Source organism: Xiphophorus hellerii, chromosome 21, assembly GCF_003331165.1.
Source record: "Xiphophorus hellerii strain 12219 chromosome 21, Xiphophorus_hellerii-4.1, whole genome shotgun sequence".
Classification (NCBI taxonomy): Eukaryota; Metazoa; Chordata; class Actinopteri; order Cyprinodontiformes; family Poeciliidae; genus Xiphophorus; species Xiphophorus hellerii.
Window position 1 is genome coordinate 18,252,595 of NC_045692.1, and position 24,659 is coordinate 18,277,253.

The window sequence follows — 24,659 nt, forward strand, 5'->3', positions numbered from 1 at the left end:
AATGGAAGAGTTTCTGAGCAGGTCTTTCCCTGACAGAACAAGTTTTGATCCAAAGTTGGGGTAAAAATCTGAATGTTTGTAAGCATTTAAAAGGATTTAGGTAATCTAGTGAGCTGGTATGCACTGTGCCAATACTCACTAACAAACGTCTCAAAGTTTTCTGGTAAAAATCAAACACTTTTGTGGAAAATCTCAGCTATCAAATATTTCCAGACCGCCTACTTTCTAAATTGTTTTGCACATGACATGCCTTTTCCAACTAAAGGAGAAGCAGAACAACATTTCAGCACCACTGTGCAACAACTCCCCTCCCAGTTAAATTAGTTTGTCCCTTAAAGAATGTTACAAGTTAAACCACCAGCTCTAGCTTGATTTATTTCATGTCTCATCTTGTGCTGCCACTTAAGGGATAAAAAAAAGTGAATGGCCAAAACTACCGCTGCAGCTTCTGCTTATTTTTGTGCTTTTAATTACACAACACACTATTTTCCAATTGTATCAGCAAAATATAAAAATGTAAATAAATCAAAACTATCTCAGGTCATCAGGGAGATTAAACTGCTTGTTCGATTAATAACGCAGTGCAAAACACAGCTGAGCGTTAAAGAGGAAATCCATCAATTACAAACATCCAGAGCAGTGAGTCAATGGTTCAATGTCTGATTGCATAAATTTGTTACTCCTTGTGATTGTCTTACTTTTGTATGTTCTTTTAAAAATACAAAAGTATAAATTAAATATATATCAAGACTCATTCTATTAGAAAATAAAAAGATTTTTCAGCTTCAGTTTCTTCAAAATAAGAAAGTCTTTTGTTAGATTTCCAAAATAACCTGACGTCAGCCGAATAATCTGTGATTTAAAGTGCTTTATTATTATAAAAATGACCATAATTTGCTAATGGTTAGTTTATATATTGAAAAATATCAAAAATGGGATGAATCTTGGAGACTGCTACTAGTTGTCACCAAGTTGAATGTGCTAACATCATTCTCTCTTCAAAAGTGAACCACTTCACACAAGTTTTAACGTCAAGCAGACTTGACTCTCAACAAAGCGCTTTGAGATCCCTCAATAGTCCACCGGTTTGCTAGGTCTCCACTTACTGGAAACCTAGCTTAGCACAGCTTTTTTCTTGGGTGAACATTGTGCTTTGCACTGAAGCCCAAGTTTGGCATTCCAGATGTTACGTAAACATCTTTCGCAACTTTTGAACATCTTGGCATTTGGAAAACAAAAACAATAAAAGTTTTTCTTCTTTGAAGAAAAACAAAAACCCAATAAAACTGTAAGAAATTACCAGACATTTACGACCAAAAATTAAAGCCCTGCCTTTATAGGATTTATGCTTCAACCTCCGACAATATTGGACTGATGCTCTCATCTCGGGGAGGTGCAAAGGGAAACGTGACAGCTCGGACAACGCAGCGGTTGGTAATCAATGGGTGGAAACTCATGAGGGTGGGGAGGATTGTGGGTCTGCATGTTTTTAAGATGGAGAACTTTAAATGGGTTTCCAGAGACCTGGCGTGTGTACAAGAGATAATCTTTAACTTGAATTTTCAACCTTATCGAGAGCAGCTGGCAGCAGCAACACCCACAGCTTCACAAAACTGAAACATCCAACTTCTCCAGGTCTCTTAGATTCCTCACATAAATTGGATGTATTGCTGTAAATCTACCAGCTGGGAATGACATAAAACAAACACGGGAGCTTGAAACTCTGGGTTATATTCCATCATAGATACTCAGCAACCTGAATACTCCATGAAATCAGAGTTGATGCAAGCCTGCCTTCTCCGTTTCCTCTTGTTTTTACCAAAACAAATATTTAAATCCATAAAAAGACAAACCATAAAATCACAAGAATGTTAAGAAATTATTTAAGTGTTTCTGAACCAGTTTCTGTTTCCAACAGTTGCAGGGTGAAGGAGTGAAATTATTAACTGCTCAAATCAGTGGCTGTTATTGTGTCGAGGTGCGCAAGCTTTTACGAGCAACCTTGAAATACAACCAAAAATTACTAAAATGAAACAGAAATCGAGTAAACTAAAGTTTTCAGCAAAGTGCGTAAACCTGCTTATCCAGGTGAAATACAATGCCTTGAAAAGGTATTTATAGCCCTTGAACAAACTTCAGTCTACTTTGTTGGGATTTTTTGTGATTGGCACACAGGCAATTAAAACACTGCATTTTATTTAGTAGTGCCAGAGTAAAGGGGGCTTAATAAAAAATGGATATTTTCCAATAAACCAACAATCAATTGGTTGCACTGGGTTTTATTTAGAGGTAGAACAATAAAGAGGGTTCAATACAAATACACATTTATTTTAAAAAATAATAATTTAATGGTTATTTACATCTTAATTATGCAGCATTTTGTGTTTGTCTATGACATAAAATTCAGACTTAAAATGAAGTATATTGCTGTAATCAAACAAAATGTGAAAAATTTAAAATAAATTTGCTTTTACCTGCTTTGACAAATTATTAAATAACCTAACAATTAAAAAATGTTTTATTATTGTCACTGAAAGAATAGTTGTGGTGCAAACATGACATAAAAAGCAGGAAAATGCTCTGCCTCTGAATTGAGTCACTAAAATTAAACCATCCACCTCCCAATATTTATACACACAAAAAAATATTAAGTAAATTACATAAAATTGATGTTATTAATAAATGCACATAAAAGCAACAACTGTGCATCTGTCCTTGTCCATTTAAATGTTACAAACGGTTACAGAGTGGTGTACCATTAAGGTATTTGATGAAACATCTCATTATTTCCAGTTTGAGATGAGATCCTCTGCAAAAATCAAGGGGGCAAAGAGATTTTCTAATGCAACACCACAAACAGATCATATTCAACAAAAGAGCATGGATCAAACGGCTCTCCTAAAATCTTAGCGCTGCAAAATGTTACATGTCCAGAACAGATGTAGAAAAGCAGCAAGAGAGTTTTTACATTAAATCGCAGGTGGGATCCAAATTCAGTCAAAAATTGGACAGCTAGTTTGAAATTTGTGGAAGTACCATTTACAGAAACTAAACAGAAATAAAGTTATCTAAGGTGAAAGATCAACAGATAAATGATTTCTTTAATTAACTGCTGCTACAGACTGGTGACAGACATATTTATAGTCTTCTTATTAATAAATTTTTGGCTGTAGAATTCTGATATTTAATAAACAAAAAACTATTTTGTGAAAAAATTAACAAAATTGATGTTCCTGTGTATATAGAAGGAGAATGGTTCAGCCATATGAACATGAGCCACAGGTATAGGAAGATGGTGAAGATATTGTTGCAAGAAATGCACTCCAAATTGGCATTTTGATATTTGTCAATGCAACTTTAGTGAATTACTCTGAGATATTTATTCCTTATAAAGATGTTTAGCTGTGAAACTTTTGTGTAAGTGATTACCCTTGCAGGGGGAAACACAACAAAACATTATTTCCAATTCATGGCAAGAAACTTTGACATAAAGCTCACAATGTAAACAAAATGCTTTTTTAGATTGTCCAAACACATCAAAATGCCAAAGATGCATTCCTTTTTAAAATATTTATCAATGATTATTTGATTTGTGTTGAGAGGTATTGTCTTAAGCTTGTAATGGTTTGTTCTTCCTAAACAATACCCTCCAAACAGGTAAATAATAATCTATGATTAGTTAATCAATAAATTGACCCCCGCTAAAGGTTGTTGCATTTAAATGCAAAGAGCACACTTTGATTTAGAGTTCTTTGAGCTGCCGGAAATGCATTTCTCCATGACCTCTATGCTTTTATGACGCAATGTCAGATTTTATGGCTGTGAGATCTTAAAACTGCACAGTTCACACAATTCTCATCAAAGACGAGAGTAAACGGATCCCAACTAGGGATTGTGGGACTCAGATTTTGTTTATCATACAGATAATAAAACATAGTGTAAAAGTATGTAAAAAAAAACACACAAAAAACTTCACTGTCTTTTGGCTTTTTAAACTTTTTCCAGTTCACATCTATTGTATAAGCCCTGCGACAGACTGGTGACCTGTCCAGGGTGTACCCCGCCTCTCGCCCGAAACATTCGCTGGAGATGGGCACCAGCACCCCCCCAGACTCCACTTGGGATAAGGGTGTTAGAAAATGGATGGATGGATGGATGGATCTATTGTACAATTTTAGCTCCTAACATAAAGGTGGCTTAGGTTATTTAGCAACAGCAAAATCACAAAAATGGCCGTCCACCAAGTCCCAATAAAACTTTTTCACTTCCGATACAATAGCGATATTGCATCTTTGAGCATGGGACGATATCGATATTGATTCGATCCAATATCAGCATGAATCATACTTTTATCTCGGACTAAATGCTGGAGTGGAGTCTTATCAACGAGTTAATATCAGAGGTTTAAGATGCAGGCCAATACAGGCTGATATCTGACCAATTTCCAATATCAATAGGAGATCGGGACACCCCTAAAACCATATGTGAGAAGACTTTATGTGTGGTGGAGAACTAACACCCACAGCATCATCCAGTGGAGACGTTTTTCTGCAAGATTGTGGACAAATACAGAGTAATCCTGGAGGAAAATCTATAAGAGGCTAGAAAAGGCTTAAGAGTGGGATGGAAATTCACCTTCTGGCAGGAAAAACAACCTAAACTTATACCCAGAAATTCAAAGGAATGGTTCAATCAAAGTCCAGACCTACAACGATTTGAGAACCTGAGGCAAAACGTGAACATTGATCTTCTTGGATGTTCTCCATCCAATCAGATTGAGCAAAGAAAACAATACTTTCAGGTTCCGATAGAGATGTACGGACTCAGACTTGCAGCTGCATCGCAGTGAAGGCTGGTTCTACAAAGTACTGACATAGGGCGGCTGAACAGAACAAGCCACCCTTGGGAAAATATGAAAAAAGTTCAAGAACAGTGAATCATTTTGGAAATGTTTGTCAGAGTTCACTTAAAAGCCAAAATGCATTGGTTGTACTGTGATTCCTGGTAGTTTAAAAAAATTAATCCCTAAATCTTAAACTGGGTTGCAGGTTTTTATTTCCTCAAAAAGTTGAGCATAATCCAATCAATCCTTACCTGCTACATTCATGCATATGATATTAAATCAAAATGTGGGAGAGGTTATAATTCTGTGGAGTCCCACACATTTAAGCTGTCAAACCCATCAAAGGCTGCATGTTTGTATCCAGGTTTTATGGCCTTGGTGCAAGCTTCTGCTCCTCTGGGTGTTTAGTCTGCACACTGAAATAGATTTCATGTAGGCTATGCCGATCACCGGATGTCACGGTGTGAGATTTATTGGTGGATTCCTGCAGAAACGCCAATACCTCGGCCTGGCTCAAGCATTGGATAACACACAGGAGGTCCAGAGTGACCACAGAGGAAAAACAAAAAACAAAAACAAACCCCATCCACTCACATTAAGATTAAAAAAAAAAAAACCCGGCCAACCTGCTCTTTGCGTTTCTGCCAGCGGCCGCAGGGACTCTCCTCCAGGATCTCACTCTCGTCCTCGCTCTCCTCCTCCTTCCCTTCCGATCCTGATTTCCTCTCCGGGACAGACATCGTCATTTTACCGCCGTATGTTTCCAGATTTCAACACCACAGACCTCCTGCACGTCTCCTCCCCTGTCTTTCCTTCTTCCTCCTGTCCCGTGTTGTTGTGGAGGAGGAGGAGGACGAGGTTTACAGAGGCTGTCCGCTCCGCCGCTTGTCTGCGCAGCGCAGTCGAGAAACCCACCCCCCTTTGCCTGAAGACCACAGGCTCCCTCCGTCTGTCGGTCTGTCTGTCAGCTCTTTCTTGGCGCTCAAATCCCCCTGCAGACAAATGGATTCCCAGTTGAAAACGCGCAGCCTAACAGCCGACACGCCCTTTAGATCAAATCTACAAGTGTGCACATTGCGAGGGTTGGATAAGTCAGCGGAGTGGAAAAATACATCCCAGGACTGCATGCAACGCACGTTGTGACACGGTTTCCCTGTATGTCTCACCAATACCTAGAAAGCCTCGGTGGTAAATAACCGCTCCGCGACGCGCAATCATCCCGTGCGCTCGTGTGAAGCAACAGAGACCGCCTGCTCCACGGAGAAGAGCGCATTTTCCGACCACGGTGTCTGCAGAAGACGAGAGTTGAGCCGCTGCCAGGCACGGTGCGCAGAGAGGATGGAGCCAAATACCGTAACGCCGTTGATCTGTGCGCACAGCCAGCTCCTGAAATGGAAGAGAATGCGTGTATCACAGAGGATTAAATTTATCCTGCACGTTTTTTGTTACAGTTATAATGTTTGACTAAATTTCGGTAACACTGAATTTAAAACGTTTTTTTTTGTTTTTTTAAAAAAAAGAGGATATAGAACAAATGTTGCGTATCAAATAAAGACAAAAATAGTGCTAATTAGTTTTTTGTTTTTCATATGTATATAAAAAAAGGGTAATTTTCTATTTTAGTAGCTAAAGCGGGGTCACATTCAAATTTCATTTGATAAAGAAATAACACAAACTTTGCGGGACAAACAACACCCAGAGTGTAGGACTGCCTCATCTTTCCAAGAGAGCGTTTGACTCCGCCCACATCCAAATTACAATACTCCGCCTGCTGGCAGAAGTTGGGTATTACACAGAAAAAAATGGATACTTTCCCCCCTCTCTCTTTGCATAAATGAGGTCATAAAAGCCTCGCAGTTTCTAAATTATTATTTATACTCCGGTGCTTGAAAAAAATAAGGCGGGATTAAATAGATAATAAAAGACAGTAATAAAAAAATAAAAGCATACAGTGGTGGTGGTCCGATTATAGGAGGCTCCATTTACTCTTTCCTCTTTTTTGCCACATAAATACATATGGAAAAGAACATGTGGACAAAGATAAGTACTTTTATTTAAGTTTTTCCTAAAATAAACAAACAAGGTTATCAAATAGTAAGCTTTATGTTGAAAATACTCAACACAGAACCTCCTTAAACAATTGGAGGCATCAGTGCAAGTTAAAACATGGTGATTTTAGGTATTTATTATTTCCAACATAAAACAAAAACTATTTAAAATGTTGTACATCTGCTGTTCAGCCTTATAAAAATGAAAAATAGTTTATGTTTTAGTTTAATATCTTAAATCTACACTATAATACAGCAGCAAAGCCGGCTTGCAACAAGGAGATCCTTGATGAATGTGTACATGCATAAGGGTAATAGAAAACTTCAAGGTACAACTGACAGATAAGTTGTATTTGTTTTTATATGTGGGGCTTGTGTATCCTCCGCCCCCATTCTAATGCTGCCCTGGGCAGCTCCCATTAAACCAGCAAATTAATGGCAAACAGAAAACTGACATTTTCTTCCAAACTGCAGATTGCCCATATATGGTAACAATGACCATTTCATGACTCATTTGCAATAAAAAAAAAAAGAGCAGCAGAATCCTTCAAACTTTTCAAAATGTCTTTATTTTATACATTCTTGTTAATCCGGATTTGTCTTCTGGTGAAATGTCACTGAGACAACATCTTTGAGGTGCATGCATTCCAGTCTCCGCTCATTCTTTGGAATTTTTTATTCCTTTCTGGACATTAAATGGAGGTTCTCACCAGAAATGTGCTCAGCAAAAGCTGGAATGTAACCTCATAAAGGAATCTCAACCTTTGAAACTTTTATTTATAACCAGATTAGTGAACCAGAGGTTTCCTCTGCTGCCATGTCAATGAGACAGAAAGGGTTCTTTGTACCTTAAGAAGTCGGGTTTGTAGTGTGAAGGCATAACGGGGTGAGCCTGGTGGGTCAAAAAGTACAGAAGACTCCAGCCCAGTATCCAGACTAAAGGTCGAGAGTGGAAGCTAAATACAGACTGGAAACCAGAGCTTGTGTCTGAATTGCATGTTTTGCTCTATAAGTCTGGACTTGTTCAACAACATTCACCAGGCTCCAGTTTCCACACAGAGGACCCCATTTTGGAAGAATTTGTCTTCCTGTTTACTGGTCTTAATGACAGATGTGTTAAAAGTGGACCTGTGGTGGAAAGTGATTAATACAGGAAAAATAAACCCCAGAAGGAAACCAGTAAACCAGTATTTGATGACTGGCTAACAGTGTTTTACTCAGCACCTCCTAAGAGCAACATCACATTTAGATTTACTTCCAATCTGACTTTCTTATAACTTTTAGAGAGCTTTAGTTACTCTCAATGTGGATTGGAAACAAGTCAAAAAGCAGATAAAGTCCCAAGATAAAAAAGTTTTAAGACTTGTAATAAGTCAGAAGAACCATAAAAAAGACAGTGTTGAAAAGTTAAGAGAAAGTCCGGAAATCCTCTTTTTCTGTAAGAAAAAACTTAAATGTCCCAATTTGTGCAATATTCAATAGATACAAAACTCATCAGCAAATAGAGGTAAATTACAAAGAAATAAAAGTATTTCTGTCTCAGTAAAAGCGGCTAGAAACACAAATTATGCATGTTTACAAGAATGTATGATAATTTTCCACTTACAGCTAGTTGAAAACATTAGAAAAATAAACCTATTATGTAAAATGTATATTTTGCATGTTTTTGTACTTTCATATGGACCTCAACTGCTTCCAAAAACAGTTCAAGTGCTTGAAAAACATCTAGTCATTTTTTGACAAAGACTTAATGTTTTTTGTTGTCTGGAAAATCCCAAACTAGGGCAACCCAAGATGCTCTCCAGCACATTTAGTCAGTTGGTTTTTACTGCTGCATGCACTGTACAATGGCTGCTGGAAAAAAACCCAAGTGTATTGTTTTTGACATACCATCCAGAACCCACCTGCTGCATTCTTGCTGGTTGTGCAGGAGGTTCCGCTTCTGCTTTTCAAAGATGTACAGTTTTCTGAATTGTGCACAGTTTGCAGCCATTTGCATGAGCAAGAGTAAACAGTAAAACCAAATAAGCTGCTGGTCACACCCAGTTTGACGATGAAAAGAACTCAAAATCTCATGATATTATGCAAAAAATGTAATTAACATGTTTTGTATAGACCACAGACATATCCTAACCTATTCATAGAAGCATAATGGGTCACCTTATCAGACCAATAGAAAAAAATTTAACATTTACTGCATAAATATGGGATTAATTCAAAAATGGATAAAGGTTATTTTCAAAAGATATTTTTAATCTGGCAAAAAGAGAAACGATGAATAGTTCAGAGTTGAAATATTCGATGCAGCACCATTGCTTACTACAGTGGCTATGAAAAGTATTCAGCCCCTTGCATGTTTTACTCTTCTCAATGCTTTTACAAAAAGCCTTAATGACAAAAAAAAAAATACACAAAACATTTAATGTCAAAACTGATTTCTACAAATTACTTGTGTTATGCTTTAAACATAAAAACTTTAAATCAGCTTTAGGTCTGAATTGCATAAAAGGGCAACTCTGACCCTGTAAATGTGGTTCAGATATAAAGTTTGTGAACCTTTTGAGTGCAACCAGAAGAATTGCCGAGTTTCTAATTGTAAAGCGAAGGCATCATTATCTCAGCTTTTTTTTAAATTACAAACTCAATTTGCCATCTGGTGGTTCTGGTGAAGCACATCTTTAAGCCAGTTTAAGTGCTGGAACCTGGTGTGCAGAACCTGGTGTCATTACCATCCGCACTCCTTCCTTATCAGCATGTCAGAGAGAATTAAGCAACTAAAGGTTAAGAGTTCAGAGGTAGGCACAGACCTAGTTTATAGTAATCACCTTCCTTCTCTATTTTTAGTAGTTACTCACAGAGAACCCGTGGGTGAGCCCCTGTCCCTCCAAGCCTTCTCGCTGTTAATGAGATTTACTCTTGGCACAAGTAGATGAGCGGAGCAGACAATGGCGACGTCTAGACGATCAACATCTAGGGCACCAGAAATGGCTGCGATAACAAGAGCAGGAGCCGAGCCAAAAGACTCATGACTGGTCAACATTGCAGCAGTTTGTTTAATGGGGCACAGATTAGCATCAAGAATGCTGTTCTAAACACAAAGCTCTTCTCTCTTACTGGCACCCCGGGTAAAGACGTGTAAAAGGCCTTTAAAAAAGGGGCCTAGTATGCAAAATTCCCTTTTTGCAAATTTTTATGCTTCCATCTAGGTCTCAAGTGCTTCGAGAAACAGCTAAAGCATTTAAAAAGAAACACAAGGCCATTTTCCCCCCAATAAGTAAATTTTTTTGGCATCAGTAAAATGAGCCGTTCTGAAAATCTCCTGAATGTTGAGTCACTTTGACGGGAACTGCACCTTTACAACTCCAGCTGAGCTCCAGTATGTTTGGTCAGCTGGTTTTACTGCTGTATGCATTGTAAAATGGCAGCTGGAAAAGACAAGTGTTTTGTTATTGACTTACCATTCAGAAACTACTTGCTGCATTCTTGTTGGCTCTGCAGGAGGCTCTACTAATGCTTTTCAAAGACCTACAGTTGTACATTTGAGCATCGGTTTGGAGCCACTTCCAATGTTGATTTGAGGGCGTTGTGGCCAGCAGCAGTTTATTTAGATCTAAAGTGAAAAGAGGGCCTAATGCAGCTCTTTCAGAAAAAAGCTAAAAATATGCAGAACTGAGCAGACTGAAATCTATTTAAGAATCATTTTGTGCTAAAACTGCAGTGAACACGTTTTGTACAAACCATAGACCGATTCTAATCTGTTCAAGGAAGCATAATAGTTCACCACTGTTGCAGCAGCAAAATCTCACATTAAGAGCATTTTGAAAAGTCAAACTTTTAATTTAAGTATACTTATTAAATAAGGTTTGGTAAATGTGCTCATAATAACTGGTTCAAAATTACGAACCATGTTGTTAAAAAGTTGATTTTGAGTCTGGAAACCAAAGATTTAATGGAACTAAGCCAAGTAACACAGTTCCCAGACTATTTGGACCAGAAACAGGACAACAGCATCACAAACTCTCCACCGTTTCACAAATGTGTTTGTTAATATGAAACAAAATCTCAGTCTTCATTTACACCACAAGTCTCAAATGCAACAGTTAAGTCTGCATTTGCAAAAGAAAACATGCCTTCACACACAACACCCTGTGATTAAGGTGGTAAATATGGATGCCACATTAATCAGCATATGTCTGATTCTATAGTTGTTGTGCAATTAGAGGTGATGAAATTATGAGCTCAATTGATGGTGTCTGTTATATTTAATTTAAATACAGCTCTGGAAAAAATTAAGAGACCACTTTTTACTTTTTATAGGTGTCTGTTTGAGTAAAATGAACATTGTTCTTTTATTCTATGAACTACTGACAACATGTCGCTGAAATCCCAAGCAAAAATTTAGTATTTATCTGGAAAAAATCAGCAATGGTCAAAATAACAAAAAAGATGCAGTGCTTTCAGACCTCAAATAATGCAAAGAAGACAAGTTAATATTGATTTAGAAACAACAATACTAATGTTTTAACTCAGGAAGAGTTCAGAATCAACATTTGGTGGAATAACTATGAGGTTTTCAATTTGTTCAGTGCAGTGGGCTTTTCATTTTTTCCAGAGCTGTTAATCTCAACATAAAATTGTCTGATTTAGGGTCCTTCAAAGTAGCATATTTATGTGATTTGGGTTAGAGAATTAATAGTGTGGCTATCAAAGTATATGTAGCATTCAATTGATGGTGAGCTTGGACTCACACACCAACTTTTCTCCATTATTTATTGGTAAACCCTATTCTAGCATCACCCAAACTGCTCTGTCACAGTAAAATGGCGGCTACGTGAAGCAGTACTTTTATTTTCCATTTCTTTTAGGACTGGCTGCTCATTGGGAATCCATTTGCTATGTTGTTGTCTTGTTAACAAGAACTCAGAGTTGACAAAAATCCAGAATTAATCTGGAAAACTACAGCTGGTGCACCTCTAATTGCTTTGGTTCATCTCAAGGTTAATACAGAAACTAAACACTGCATCGCTTTCCCACGATATCTTAATGTAAATTGTCTGTCCGCAAAATTGAGTGAGAGAAAGTGTTCATTGTGTGTCTACAGGGACATCTGGTGGTGAATTTGAACAATTACAACATGTTGCGGTACGGTGGTCTTTTATTATGAAGGTGTAAAATTTTAGTTGTATGCAATATCAAGTGTTGATAAAATTTTTCAGGAATGTTTTTTTTGAAACCCAACCAAGTACTGACTGCAAATATTCTAGAGTATATGTAATCAATCAATCAATCAATCAATCAATCAATCAATCTTTATTTCAGACACAAAAGAGGTCCATAGTAAAACAAAAAGAAAAGAAAAAAAACAAAAAAAACAAAACAAAAAGGAATATGACAGTCACTGAGCCACAAACTGGACAAACTTTTCAGTAGAATGACATTTCTGTGTTAAAAATCAATATTTGGATTGGTCTTACGCTACTAAATACTTTTTGTTTTTAGTAAGACAATCATCCCTACTAACAAATAAACCTTTGAAGCTTCTATTTCTAAAATGTTTTTGTTTTTTTATTGAATTATTGAAAACAAATATTTCTGATGACAGTCTACTTTATTAAGCCCCCTTTGTTTGCCTGACTCTTAAGAACAAACCAAATAAAAAATAAACTAAAAAGGCAAAAATCAGTTAGTTGGACTTTGATGATGAACAAAAACTGAAGCAGAAACTTTATAACTTAACCTCTCAACGCCACAAATCAGGACAATAGTTATTAACACGAGAGAAATTACATTTATTTAATGTGTTTAGTTCAGAGTTACATACGTTGGACAAAACAACTCATTTAAGTGTTTCAGCTTCAGCTCAAGGAATTAAATTAAAGATTAAAGCTGTGGTCTAATCCGCTTGTTGTTTTTTAGGAGAAGGTTGTTACATATGAAGTTGCTCAACCAATGACACTTCAGAGCTGGACTGCAAGGCAAACTGATCTTAGTCAATTTTAACTCAAAAAGTTAAAGCTCATAAAGATTTAATTAACTGTTCAATTAATGAAATAATCAATTTTCCAATCCAATTACTGTTCTAGCAGTCTTTATTTCAGTTGGGATCAAATTCACTGATCATCAGCTGCTTTGATTATAGATTCGACATGTTTAACTTTCAGCAAAGTCAACAGAAAGCTACAAACAAATAACAGAGTTGGACTTTGAATTAAGGAAAAAAGCTAAACCTCCCTGCACTGATCCAACACAGCAAATGTAGAAGAAGAAGACCGACAAGTTTCACGATGAGAGCTGTAATATTTCTGTGTCTCCTTGGATGGGTTGTGGCTGCTGAAGCCTTGACATTAAAATGCAAGGTAAAGAAAAATATGTTTGAAAATGCTTAAGGGTCAGAACGTAATGTGAAACGTTTGTAAACTATATATCCTCAGACTCAGTTCAATTTAATTTTCAGAGTTGTTATAAGCTGCTGGAAAGGACTGACACTACAGCTATGTAGTACCATGGAATAATATTAGTAATAATAACTTTTACTTAACCAGAAAAAAGAGATTTAGAGTCTCTTTTTGTCTTTCTTTTTGAAGAATGTCTCCAAAAACAGATCAATTACAAAAACAATAAAAATGTTAAATATTTTTCCAAGTAAGTTTATTGTATTTTCATGCCCAGGGTTGCAGCGCCGCCTCCCCTGAAACCACACGTCAACGAAGGGTAAGTAAACAAACTATTTGTCATATTTAACGTAGAAACTGAAATAGAATCATAAAGTTGTTAAAACCTGTATCTAACAATCTTCAACGCTCTTGGCAAATCCACTTTAGAGCAACTGGAACCCTCTAAGCACGAATCTTAATGGTGACAGAAACAATGATGAAAGCAAGGTAAGAAACTATTACTATTATTATTAATGGACATTTTTAATCCTAATATAATTTGGACACCAAACAAGACATCAAAATATATTTAGACAAATCTTTGCCCAAATATTTATTGAAAAAGGGAAGCAAATATGGCAGTTTATCTTATAACTATAAAAAAATTAAAGTACATTTTGTTTCTCTGTCAGCAGATTTAATTATTTTTTTTTCATGACCTGGGACAGTAAAATGTTAATGTTTTGTTGACTTTTGTTCACACAGGAACTGCGTTTTGACCAGACAAAAAAAACATTTTAATTGGACATCATAGTCAATAGTTTATCATGAAGAAAGGATTTATGTTACTCTGTTCCATTTGATTTTTTTAACCAATGAACTGACAGACACAACTTAGAAAAAAAAAATTATTAAATTTTTTACTCTCGACTATCTGACCTTCATTGATAATGTTTTAAAATCTTAAATATCTAAAAATAATATGGTAATGGTGCTAAGATGGACTCCTTGCAATTTAGTAAATTTAAAACTGAAAACTATGAAATGTACTGCTTCAGGTATTCTGTGGTTTACTGCATATTCTGAGGGATAGATGTGATTTAAAATCTAGATTTAATCTAATTTACTTCCATTTTCTACATTTTAACATTTAGAAAGTAATTTAATCTGCTTGCAAACTACAGGAAAATTATTTCCAATGATTATTTTTGAATTAAATTTGCAGCTTAACGCAACAGCCACAGCACCACTGAATGGATCCAACTCCACAACCAACTCATCAACTGTAAGTATTTACAGAAAATATTGTTACTGTTTCAGTGTTTTTCAGGATGGATTATTTGGAAGAACATTTGGGATATTTTCAGTTAAAAACTAGTACTAAATTGATTATTTCCCATTTATCAAGTTGTAACAGAAGTGATAATTACCTTTCAATATTAAAAAATATTTTATTTTCACAATTTTTTATATAAACAAACAACAATACTAGTGTAAAAGTATATTCATTTTTAATGCAAGATGATTTTAAGGGCAATGTTTCAAATTTAACATGCCGTTTCTTTTCTTGGTCTTCAAAAAGTAAATAAAATTTGACTTGCATTTACTGGAGTTATGATTTTTACATGTATGTTTTGTTTTCTGATTCATGTTACATTTTGTCAAAAAAACTATTTATCTACTTTAAGATTGAAATTTAACTTATTTGTCATCCAAAATCCACATTCATGCAAGCAAACCAACAGTAACACTAAAAATATGAAAATATGCATAAATGTTTGTCTTAAATTTTCTTCTTTTATTTTAGGTGGCAGAACAAACAAATCCTCCCAGTGGAAATGTACGTAAAACCCATCAGTTTCCTAAAATACTGACTAAAATAATCTCACTGACTTTTCTGGATATTTTTGTTTTGCTGTCCCTTATTCTAGGAGAAAACCAAGGAGCATCAAGCTGCTGTAAGAAGGATTGACTTTATATGTACAATAAAGTTAGAAACGTGAGCGAATAATGATTGATCAATCATGGGAAGATTAATTAATGACCAGTCTTACTTTCCTGTAAAGCAGAAAAGTTAAAACTTTTTGCATTGCTGGCGAAAATCACCAAATTTAAAGTAGACCCCTAAACACCCCAGCTTTGTTAGTAAAAAATAAATAAATAAATGTCGCCAGAGGGCTAAATTTGGACCAGTCTTGAACTGGGCCTCACAAAATTATCCCAGAGGACTGCAAATGGCCCCTGCACCACACTTTGGAACTCCAGTATTTCTATTTACCTGTAATCATAATTGTAACTGGATTCTTATTGAAAACTGTCTTTGATTTTCCCAAAATTACCAAAAGGTTATAATTATTATCTTCTGCTCATGTAGGCGCCAAATAGCAAAAACTATGAAACTTAAACCAAGTTGAAATGTTCAAATACCAAGATAGTGATACCCATAGTAAGAACTGGACTAAAGGGTTAATATTTTTTTTAATTTAAATAATCATTGCTCCACTTTCAGGCTCCCAATGCAGCCCTGCCAATCCCTGAGCCCGTAAGCAAAAGCACTAGCAGCATAAAGCGATAATCTTCGCTATTTAGAGACGTAATTATGGTTCATATTTTATGTGGCATTAACTGAACACTACTGTTATTTACAGACTCACCATAACATCTGGCACCCTCTACAGGGCGGTGGTAGTTTCGAATTAAAAAAAAGCAAGGAGCAGGTATGAAAGTTTCCCAGCTATCTTTTGTGTTACAGAATAGAAAATAACTGATCTGATAGTTTTTTTTAATTTAAATAATCATTGCTCCACTTTCAGGCTCCCAATGCAGCCCCGCCAATCCCTGAGCCCATACAGCAGGTAAGCAAAAGCACTAGCAGCATAAAGCGATAATCTTTCGCTATTTAGAGACGTATTTATGGTTCATATTTTATGTGGCATTAACTGAACTCTACTGTTATTTACAGACTCACCATAACATCTGGCACCCTCTACAGAGCGGTGGTGGTTTCGAATCAGAAAAAAACAAGGAGCAGGTATGAAAGTTTCCCAGGTATCTTTTGAGTTACAGAATAGAAAATAACTGATCTGTAAAATCTGTACAAGTGGAAATTAATGAAGAAAGTATCTTTTTTTCCCCAGAAATAGCAGAACCAGTGGAAGACGCAAAGCTGAGGTCTTACAGAAATATGCCCAGAAACATGAACAAGACCACGAATCTTCCTGCAGAGGCTGCAATCATCTCTAAATAAAATATAAACATTTGTTGTGAAAGAAGTGTTATGTGTTTATGTGCATGGTGAAAGGTTACGGTAAGGTAATGCATGGTGTGTGATTATAATTTATAAAATGGTTAAAATCTAAGGCTAAATCTGCTAAAAGTATTAATAAAGAAAAACAGACTTGGCTCTTTTTATTTTATTTAGAACCCAAAGACATTTGTAAACTGATTAATATTTGAAAACAAAAAATCAGTATGTTCAGATTTAAAATTCAGATGAAAATATTTCACCACGGATGACACATCTGACCGTACAGCTACCAGTTTCAAACTTTGACATTATATAGAAAGAGATACATCTGGGCTGCACAATATATCATCATATTTTTATTACTGTGTACAATATTCAAATTGCAAATGAGCAATAAACATGCTTTTCTTGTTGTTTATTTGCTTGGTATAGAGCAGAAGTGTTCAAACTTTGTCATGTGGGCCAAAATCTTCAAGTTAGAGGTACATGCAGGTCAAAATAATATTATTTAAATGCAAGTAAACAAAAAAAATATATGTATTTTACCTGCTCTACAGTAAACCAACCATGTATTATTTTGATGAAGCAAATAAAATGTTTTTATTTGCAGGAAAGGGATGTGGTAATCTTTGTAGATCTTAAACTTAAAATCAGGGATTTGCACATTTGCCTTGTTGAAAGAAAAGCTTCCAGGTGACAAAATAAAAAATAATAATAATAATAATAAAAAAAAAATAGTGAAGCAGGATTTGGATAAATCCTCTTTCAAATACTTTTATATTAAGAAAAGTTTAATGAAATTATTTAACAAGCAGATCTGTGAGCACCAACGTCTGGTTTTGAGTAAAATTCATCGAATAGATGTGATTCTAGTTACTATGAAATTAAAGACCCGTTATTAAAAGATGAATATTTGTACCATGTTACACCTAACAGCTTAAATAATTGAAGTTGACCTAATTAAAATAATAATAATAAAAAAAATCATAATCTGCATCAACTGTTTGTGATAGAGGGTGAAATTTATCTTTGCTATTTGTTCTGTTTCAATCCATTTGTTTGTGAAATTATTACAGAGAGGAACAAACATTGGTGTGTGAGGTTTGAAAACTTCGAACTGAACTAAATGAGCTTTTTCTATTCGGAGGTGAACATTTAATGTTCAGTAAAGAGAAACCTTGAATACTGCAGAGCAGCAGGGTTTTCCTCAAGGTGAGCGCCGAGCGCCGACCTGAGTGTTCATGCATGGGAGACGAAGTTCAGCTGTTATTGATAATGTTGGTTCAAGTAAGTCTAAAATTGATTATCCACATTCGGCTTTGCTTTTTCTGCAACAATATTGACGTGTCAAACACCAAACCTCAACATGAATTTAAACTGAGGAGGTTTTTAAAGCTTATGAGCAGGAGACCCAGTAAAGATCATCATAACTCTCAGAAAAAGACGCAATAAGTAGTTAATTTGAAACTAAGCTTAATTTAAAATATATAACAAGTGAATTAATTAATTTCAACCTGAACTAAAGCAATCAAAAGTCCATTTATTTTATGAAAATGGAAAAAAATGGAATTATAAAAACTATGCATCAACTAAAAACACTATTACAAAAATATTTGAAAAATATTAAAACATTGATCGCAGCTGATTTTTGTACTTAACGCCATCGATTACATATCCACATGGCAACAGCTCTAAGCTAAAAACGTTTAGTTTGATCATCAAAGACATGGAGTCTGCTTATTCAGAGAGAACATGTTTGACTTTCAGGAGAGAAAAAAAAATCAATAAAAAAAGCCTGACTTGGACTTTGATAGGAAGTAAAAAGGTAAATCTAATTTAACCTCCCTGCACTGATATTCCACAGCAGATGTGCAGCAAGACAGAAAGTTTTCAACATGAGAGGATTTTTACTTTTCCTTTGTTTCTTTGCATACGTCACTGCAAGTCCATGCCCATTTGTAAGTAAACACACACACTCACACACACACACCTCTTATTGTTTAAGTAGATTATTTCAGTCAACTGAAATAATTCTGATATGTTCTTATTTAATTTCCTACATAATTTCCCTGGATGTGCTTCACAAACTTTTCTTTTTCTTACCCAATGTGGGAATATTTTATTTCTTAACATTTCATTTTTGTCTCTTATTCTTAAATTAAGCTCAGCACTATTTCAAATCAAATGAATTATTAATGATTATGCTGCTTCAGAGTTCCTCGATTTTAAAAAAGAAGCAATCCTGTTTAGTAAAACACATTAAAGATTGAAATTAAAAATCAGAATTAAATATTTACTTAAACTGATTTGTATTTAAATACCTTTTCAGGGACTTCCAGGTTCTTGTTTGCCGCTGGAAGGAGCGAACAAGACAAGCAACTTTACTGTGGGTAGAATGCCAGAAATTAATTTTACTGTTAAATGTTTAATCTTTTTTTTTTTTTATTATCGTGGCAAATTAAGGTTTCATTTTGTGGTCTCTGCTCTATTTTGTCAAAATTAATGTTGTTCAGTTTTCCCCAAAATTCAACATTTGAATCAAAGTGAATTGTTTTCAAAACTTTTGATTTGTAGGTAACAATTGTTGAAATCTAACCTCCAAGAAAGTAATACATATTTCACATTATGTTCAAAATTTATTTAATTCATAAAAAAAAAACTGTTATTTTTTTGTTATGTACAAAATGAGAGCAAAAAAACTACAAAAATCATTTAGAAAATTGTTTTAAATTTATCATGTGCAATTTAAGTGAAAATACAAACTTTTCAAAAGGAAAAATAAAAGAAAAGCCGTAATTATCTGGTTACATAAGGCAGTACACACACTTAAACAAATGTTTGTTGGAAAAAAAAAATCTTTTGATTCAATTCCAGCATTGACTGTTTTTTTTTTTTTGTTGAAGAAATCTATCAGCAGCACTTACAGCTGAAATGAGATATTTACACACAAAATAAAAACATACACATTTTTTTCTAATTGTCTTAAGTTAAATCAGATCAAATTTCTCTTGTTTTAGGTCAGCTGGAATATGAAAATTATTTCTATTTCCCAAATTAGAACATTTTTAGAGATTTTTTTTTTTTTGTACTTTCTTTAAATTCAAAAGTTTACATACATTTGGTCAGGTAACTGTCTGTTTTAATTATATGATTTGGGTCAAAGTTTTTGGGTTTCCCTCCACAAACTTCAGGTTAAATTGACACATCCGAGTTAATCTGAGGAACTTCTGTGGATGTATTTTAAGGCCAGACTTGAAACTCACTACTTTCTATTTTGACACGATGGGAAAATAGAAAAAAATAAAATAAAATCAGACAAGATATCAGGAAGCCTCGTGAAAATGTTACTGAAGCTGATAAATGTACAGCCATGGGCTGAAAGGCCACTCAGTAGTGATGAAGCCATCACTCCAAAAGAAACACATAAAGCCAGATTACAGTTTGCAAATTCACACAGAGAGAAATATTCACATTTTTGGAGACATGTCCTGATGAAACTAAAATAGATACATTTGGAGGAAAAACTGGGATGCTTGTACCATCCTAATTACAAAGCATGGTGGTGGCAGCATCATATTATGGGGCTGTTTGATCAACTTTTAATAAAATAAGGCTTAAAAAAGGGCAACTTTGACTACAACTTTTTGAAAAAGTTACTTCATACTGAAATTTTAGGCCGCAACAATCAGAAGAAAACACTGCAACATCCCAGAGGGACTGATTGTTTAGATTACTTTGTTGCTTTGATCAAAATGTAAAGTTTATTTTTTAAAACAAAACTCTAGTGACGCGACATGTCTATATATTTTAAATCTACATAGTTTCTCTTCTGTTTTGTCCTCTTCCATCTGTTTTAGGACCCACTAGAAACCAACGACACGACCAAAAACGTAGGTAAACTTGGATTTTACCAAATTATTAAAACGTAATGTTTACAGTTGATGAAACCAAGTTAGAAATGTTAGACAAAAGATGAAGACGCCAAAGTAAGTGCATGCAGACTGCACTCCAATATTAACATTAAGTCAATATTCTGCATATTTTGGGGGAGTATTACATCTTTTTCTTGCATTTTCTTTCTTCACCTGCCAGTTGGAAGGAATACGGATTCCAATTCAAGGCAAGATTTACTTTCCTCCAAATCCTGATGAAAACCAGGTAAGAAGCATTTTGAGAGGAAGAATGGTTATTTATTTGCATCTTAAATTCAGCAGATTAAGGTTATGACTTCCTGTCAGAATTCGTTTTTACGCTATAAAAATTTTTGGGAAGAAGATTCAAAATAGTTTCTAATGAGCATAAACTTTCACTTTTATAGCTTTTTTCAAATTAAAGTTTTCTATTTCTGCTCATCACCCATAAAATTCAATTAGTTATTTAGCTAAATACGCTCAGGCTAGGGTAGATTTAACTTTTATAAATTAATTAATTACATAATCATGTTGACATTTCAACTAGTTTCAAAAACATTTTAAATAACAATTAGTTCATGAACAAAATTAAGTTTCCACTTTCCATGTCAGTACTTAAAACACTAAATCCCTAAAATTCAGTAATAAAAAAAATGTCCGACTCATTTTGTGAGGATTACATGAAAACTGTTTTTTAATACCAAGATTTAGCATCAAACACTGAGTAAAAACCATCAACTATTCTTTATTTCTTTATATTAAGCTCAAAGAAGGTAAATTGGTTTTTTGTAATGTTTTTAAGTGGTGGCAATTCCTTTTTTAAAAATTTTTCAGCTTTTCTGACGTAATGGCTACTTTTGCTCAGTTAAACTTTTAGGAATCATTTTTGTTTTATATCTTAAATTAAAGTATTTGTTGCAATTTCAGGTCTATAAACAAAGTGCAGCTCCAGCTGAAGCTGATCAACAACATTTGCTAAGTTAAAAGGTAGAGAAGGAATTAAGATATCCAGGAGGAGTTATTTTATACAGCCGTTACTATGGTAACATCACTTACTCTTGTGTCCAGTTTTAGGTAAAATGTTCTAATTTCTTTGACTATTTTCTTTTGGACCTTACTGACATGATCAGAACAGGCACAAGACATAAACAAGGCAAACTGGGCAATGGTCTAGTGTGGAAAAAAATAAATAAATACAGCTTTATTTTACAGTTTAGATGAAAAGCATCGTAATAATAAAGCATAAATGACCGGAAGATATGCTTGTTAGGACTGGGATGTACAGATGAGCCTCCCAGTTAACTAAATTGATTTTAGAAAATGAGCAATAAAATGACATTTTTGTAGGAGAAAAAATGTAAAAATATATAGTAGCGCCACCTCTTATTTCGCACTGAGTGCATCTTCTATGAGGCTGTTAAAAATAGCTAAGTGACTCTTAGCCATTCACAATTATCATATTATTTATTTATTGCAGCCATTTAATTTATTACCAAAAAGTCTGCATTTGTTCTTTATTATCTCTTTTATCAGTATCTCAGTAAATATTATATTATTCATCTCTATTGACTATTAATCTTTTTAGAAATGAAAGTGCCATTCTGAATATAAAGTAATTTTTTCTGTGTGATTAAAATACTACAAAGCATTATCTATGGCGAAAGTGAGGTGAGGTTTTGTATTTAACATTCCAGAACCGAGAAAAATCTGATCTGGTCTGACTGAATGTTTTCCATTCTCAACAAAGTGAAACATGGACCAGGTAATGTTTGCCCACAATTCAGTATTAACATACAGAGTAAAGTATTTTATCTGATTTTTAATCTCATCTCTGCAGGAAAATGCTAAAAAAAAAAGGAATCCAAGGAGAGGAATACACGCTCCTAAATTCAAGCTATGAGTTTAAATAAAACATTGAAGTGTATTTTGTGAATAGAGTGAGATTTATTGACATATAGTAAGTTATTAACAAAATGCTGTGAGTAGGAATAAAATTTGATATCAGGATTAAAATGCACAGTTTAAATGTGTTAAAAATTGTATCTGCTCTAACAAAACTAAATAACTTATAATAAAGGGTTCAAACAGCAACTTAATTAGGAACTAGTTTGTTTTCACATTTAAACTAAGCATGGAAACATAAATATAATATAGAGAAAAGTTAAATATTAGACGTTTTAAACTTGATGAATGTTATAAACAGCAAAATTAAACTTTGGATCTGAAAGATTTGATTGTTATAACTATAATGTAAACTGTAATGTAATGTAATGTACCTTCAGACGTTTTTCTTTTATATTCAGGTTACAACTGACTCACATGAAGATTTTATTTCTTTTTATCTGCTGGTAAATAGTGTTGCAAGTTAAATTTCCTGCTAAAACATGCATAGATTTTTTTTTTACATTAGGCCAAACTCTTTAACTGAATGCTGCATATTTGTTTTTTGTCTTAAGTCTTTCTGCTTTCCAGAAAGAAAAATAGATATTAGGAGGCTTTATCATGAACCTTTACCCGGTGCTTTTTTCCTGGACTCTTTGAAAAACAAACAGTGTTGAAATCAGTTTACTCACCCAGAGGTGCAGCAGACTAGTTCCAGGTGTCCTTTTAATTCAACGTACAAAAACACAGTTTTAGCCAAAAGGACAGAACTGTGAGATCACAGTGAGTCATCAGGGATTAAAATGTTTGCATTGCTTTGGGGTAAGAAGATAAACATCTGAAATATTCAACCAGATGGCACTGAAAACAAAATTAACCAATTTTTTTTACTAGCAGCAGAAGATTGTCTCACTTTAAATGTTAATGTTTCAGTCCCTGGTAAGTTGGCGTACAATCACATATTCGTCTTGATAATATTCCCATTTTTATACATGTTTTCCAATATCTCTCATAAGCTGAACAGGATGGAAAACATGGATTACACAAGACTGAAAAGAAACTGCAAAATAAAGCAATCTCTGACAAAACATAACATTAACAAAACTACAACAGACACATGCAACATATTTTGACATAAATTAAACCCACTTCCAGATATTAAAGTAATGAACATTTAACTGGCTTCTATTACAGAAACTATCTTAAATTGGATGTTTAAATGAAAGCTGTTTTTCATTCCCGCGCTTAGAGAAACTTTTTTCCTCGGTGAACAACAGCACCATCTTGTGGCCTACTTGTATATGAGCAAGAACGATTATGGTCAATTAGATTTGATCAACTTTTGTGACAATAGAATCTTAATTTACTTATTTTTTTTATAGAAATTATTATTAAATAAAAACAACAAAATGACATAACAAGAGCGAAAGTTTCTTCACAAAAATATCATCAGTCTCCTGCCAATTTTCGTATCTTATATGCAAGAACGGCATAAGATGATCATTTATGGAGGGAAAATAGACTCAAAATACTTCCATAATCACCGAGCTCCTACAGATAATGAGTTTTCTGGGAAAATAAACTAGACTATTGCAATTTTACAACTTGGATTTTAAAATGTTGACGATGCAGAGGACATCACGGCAGTTTTCCCATTAAGTAAGTTTTCAAACTTTGTTTTACAATATGCAGCGGCAGGAACAAAATGGTAGATATACAGTCTAGATACTTTAGTCAATGCTGACACAAAATAACATCAAATTAAGATTTTTTTTAGTAAGTAAAATAACACATTCATGAGGTTTACTCACCTTCAATGATGCAGTTTGCTGAACCTGGACGCTCAAATCAGGGTCTTTATGATTTGAAAAAGGTACAGTTGTTTGACAATAAATGGCTTCTTCCAACCACTAACTGAGTGACAAGAAAGTTTTTGTGTTATCATTTATGTTGTCTGAAAAACGGCTACAAAGTCAAGAACTCCCACCAGAGTATGTAGACTTATGGGCACAACTGAATATATTTTGAAATCTTATTTCATACAAGATCTGATAAAGAGGAACTGGTTGATGTTGGAACTGCCAGTCCAGTTCAGAATGTATAGGTGAACATGAACGGATTCACTTTAACCTGGCTGAACTGAACTGAGAACTAGTTCCTGTGAAGGATGACCTGAAAACACTGATTGTACACGTCACCAATCAAGCAAAACAAAAAGACCACTCTCTTGTAAGGCTTTTGTTTTCCAAATTAGGGTGAGCATTGAAGTCGATTAATCAATTGTGACAAATTAATCAATTAGATGAAAAAATTGCACATTCTGCAGATTTTTCATTTAAGCTTTTTATACAATAT

The 24,659-nt window shown here is 34.5% G+C and overlaps 1 protein-coding gene and 1 long non-coding RNA gene across 4 annotated transcripts in view; one reads left to right on the forward strand and one right to left on the reverse strand.

Annotated features, from left to right (window-relative positions):
- nrbp2b (nuclear receptor binding protein 2b) overlaps positions 1–6,194 on the reverse strand; it is a 32,005-nt gene extending 25,811 nt beyond the window's left edge. Inside the window, exons 1-2 of one of the 3 annotated variants that reach the window (XM_032551247.1) lie at positions 6,016–6,194; positions 5,470–5,835 (exon numbers count right to left, since the gene is read on the reverse strand). In XM_032551247.1, the coding sequence (XP_032407138.1) occupies positions 5,470–5,589 (120 nt within the window). In that variant the 5' untranslated portion in view covers positions 5,590–5,835; positions 6,016–6,194. Of the gene's footprint in view, positions 1–5,469 lie in introns of all 3 variants that reach the window. The other 2 variants (XM_032551246.1, XM_032551248.1) reach the window with 2 other exon arrangements.
- A 12,147-nt stretch (positions 6,195–18,341) lies between these two features.
- LOC116711819 (uncharacterized) lies at positions 18,342–22,352 on the forward strand. The gene is made up of 6 exons (XR_004337339.1): positions 18,342–18,470; positions 18,842–18,898; positions 20,370–20,402; positions 20,605–20,670; positions 22,118–22,185; positions 22,261–22,352. It is a non-coding gene; the product is annotated as an uncharacterized LOC116711819 (long non-coding RNA).
- Positions 22,353–24,659: the final 2,307 nt, after the last annotated feature.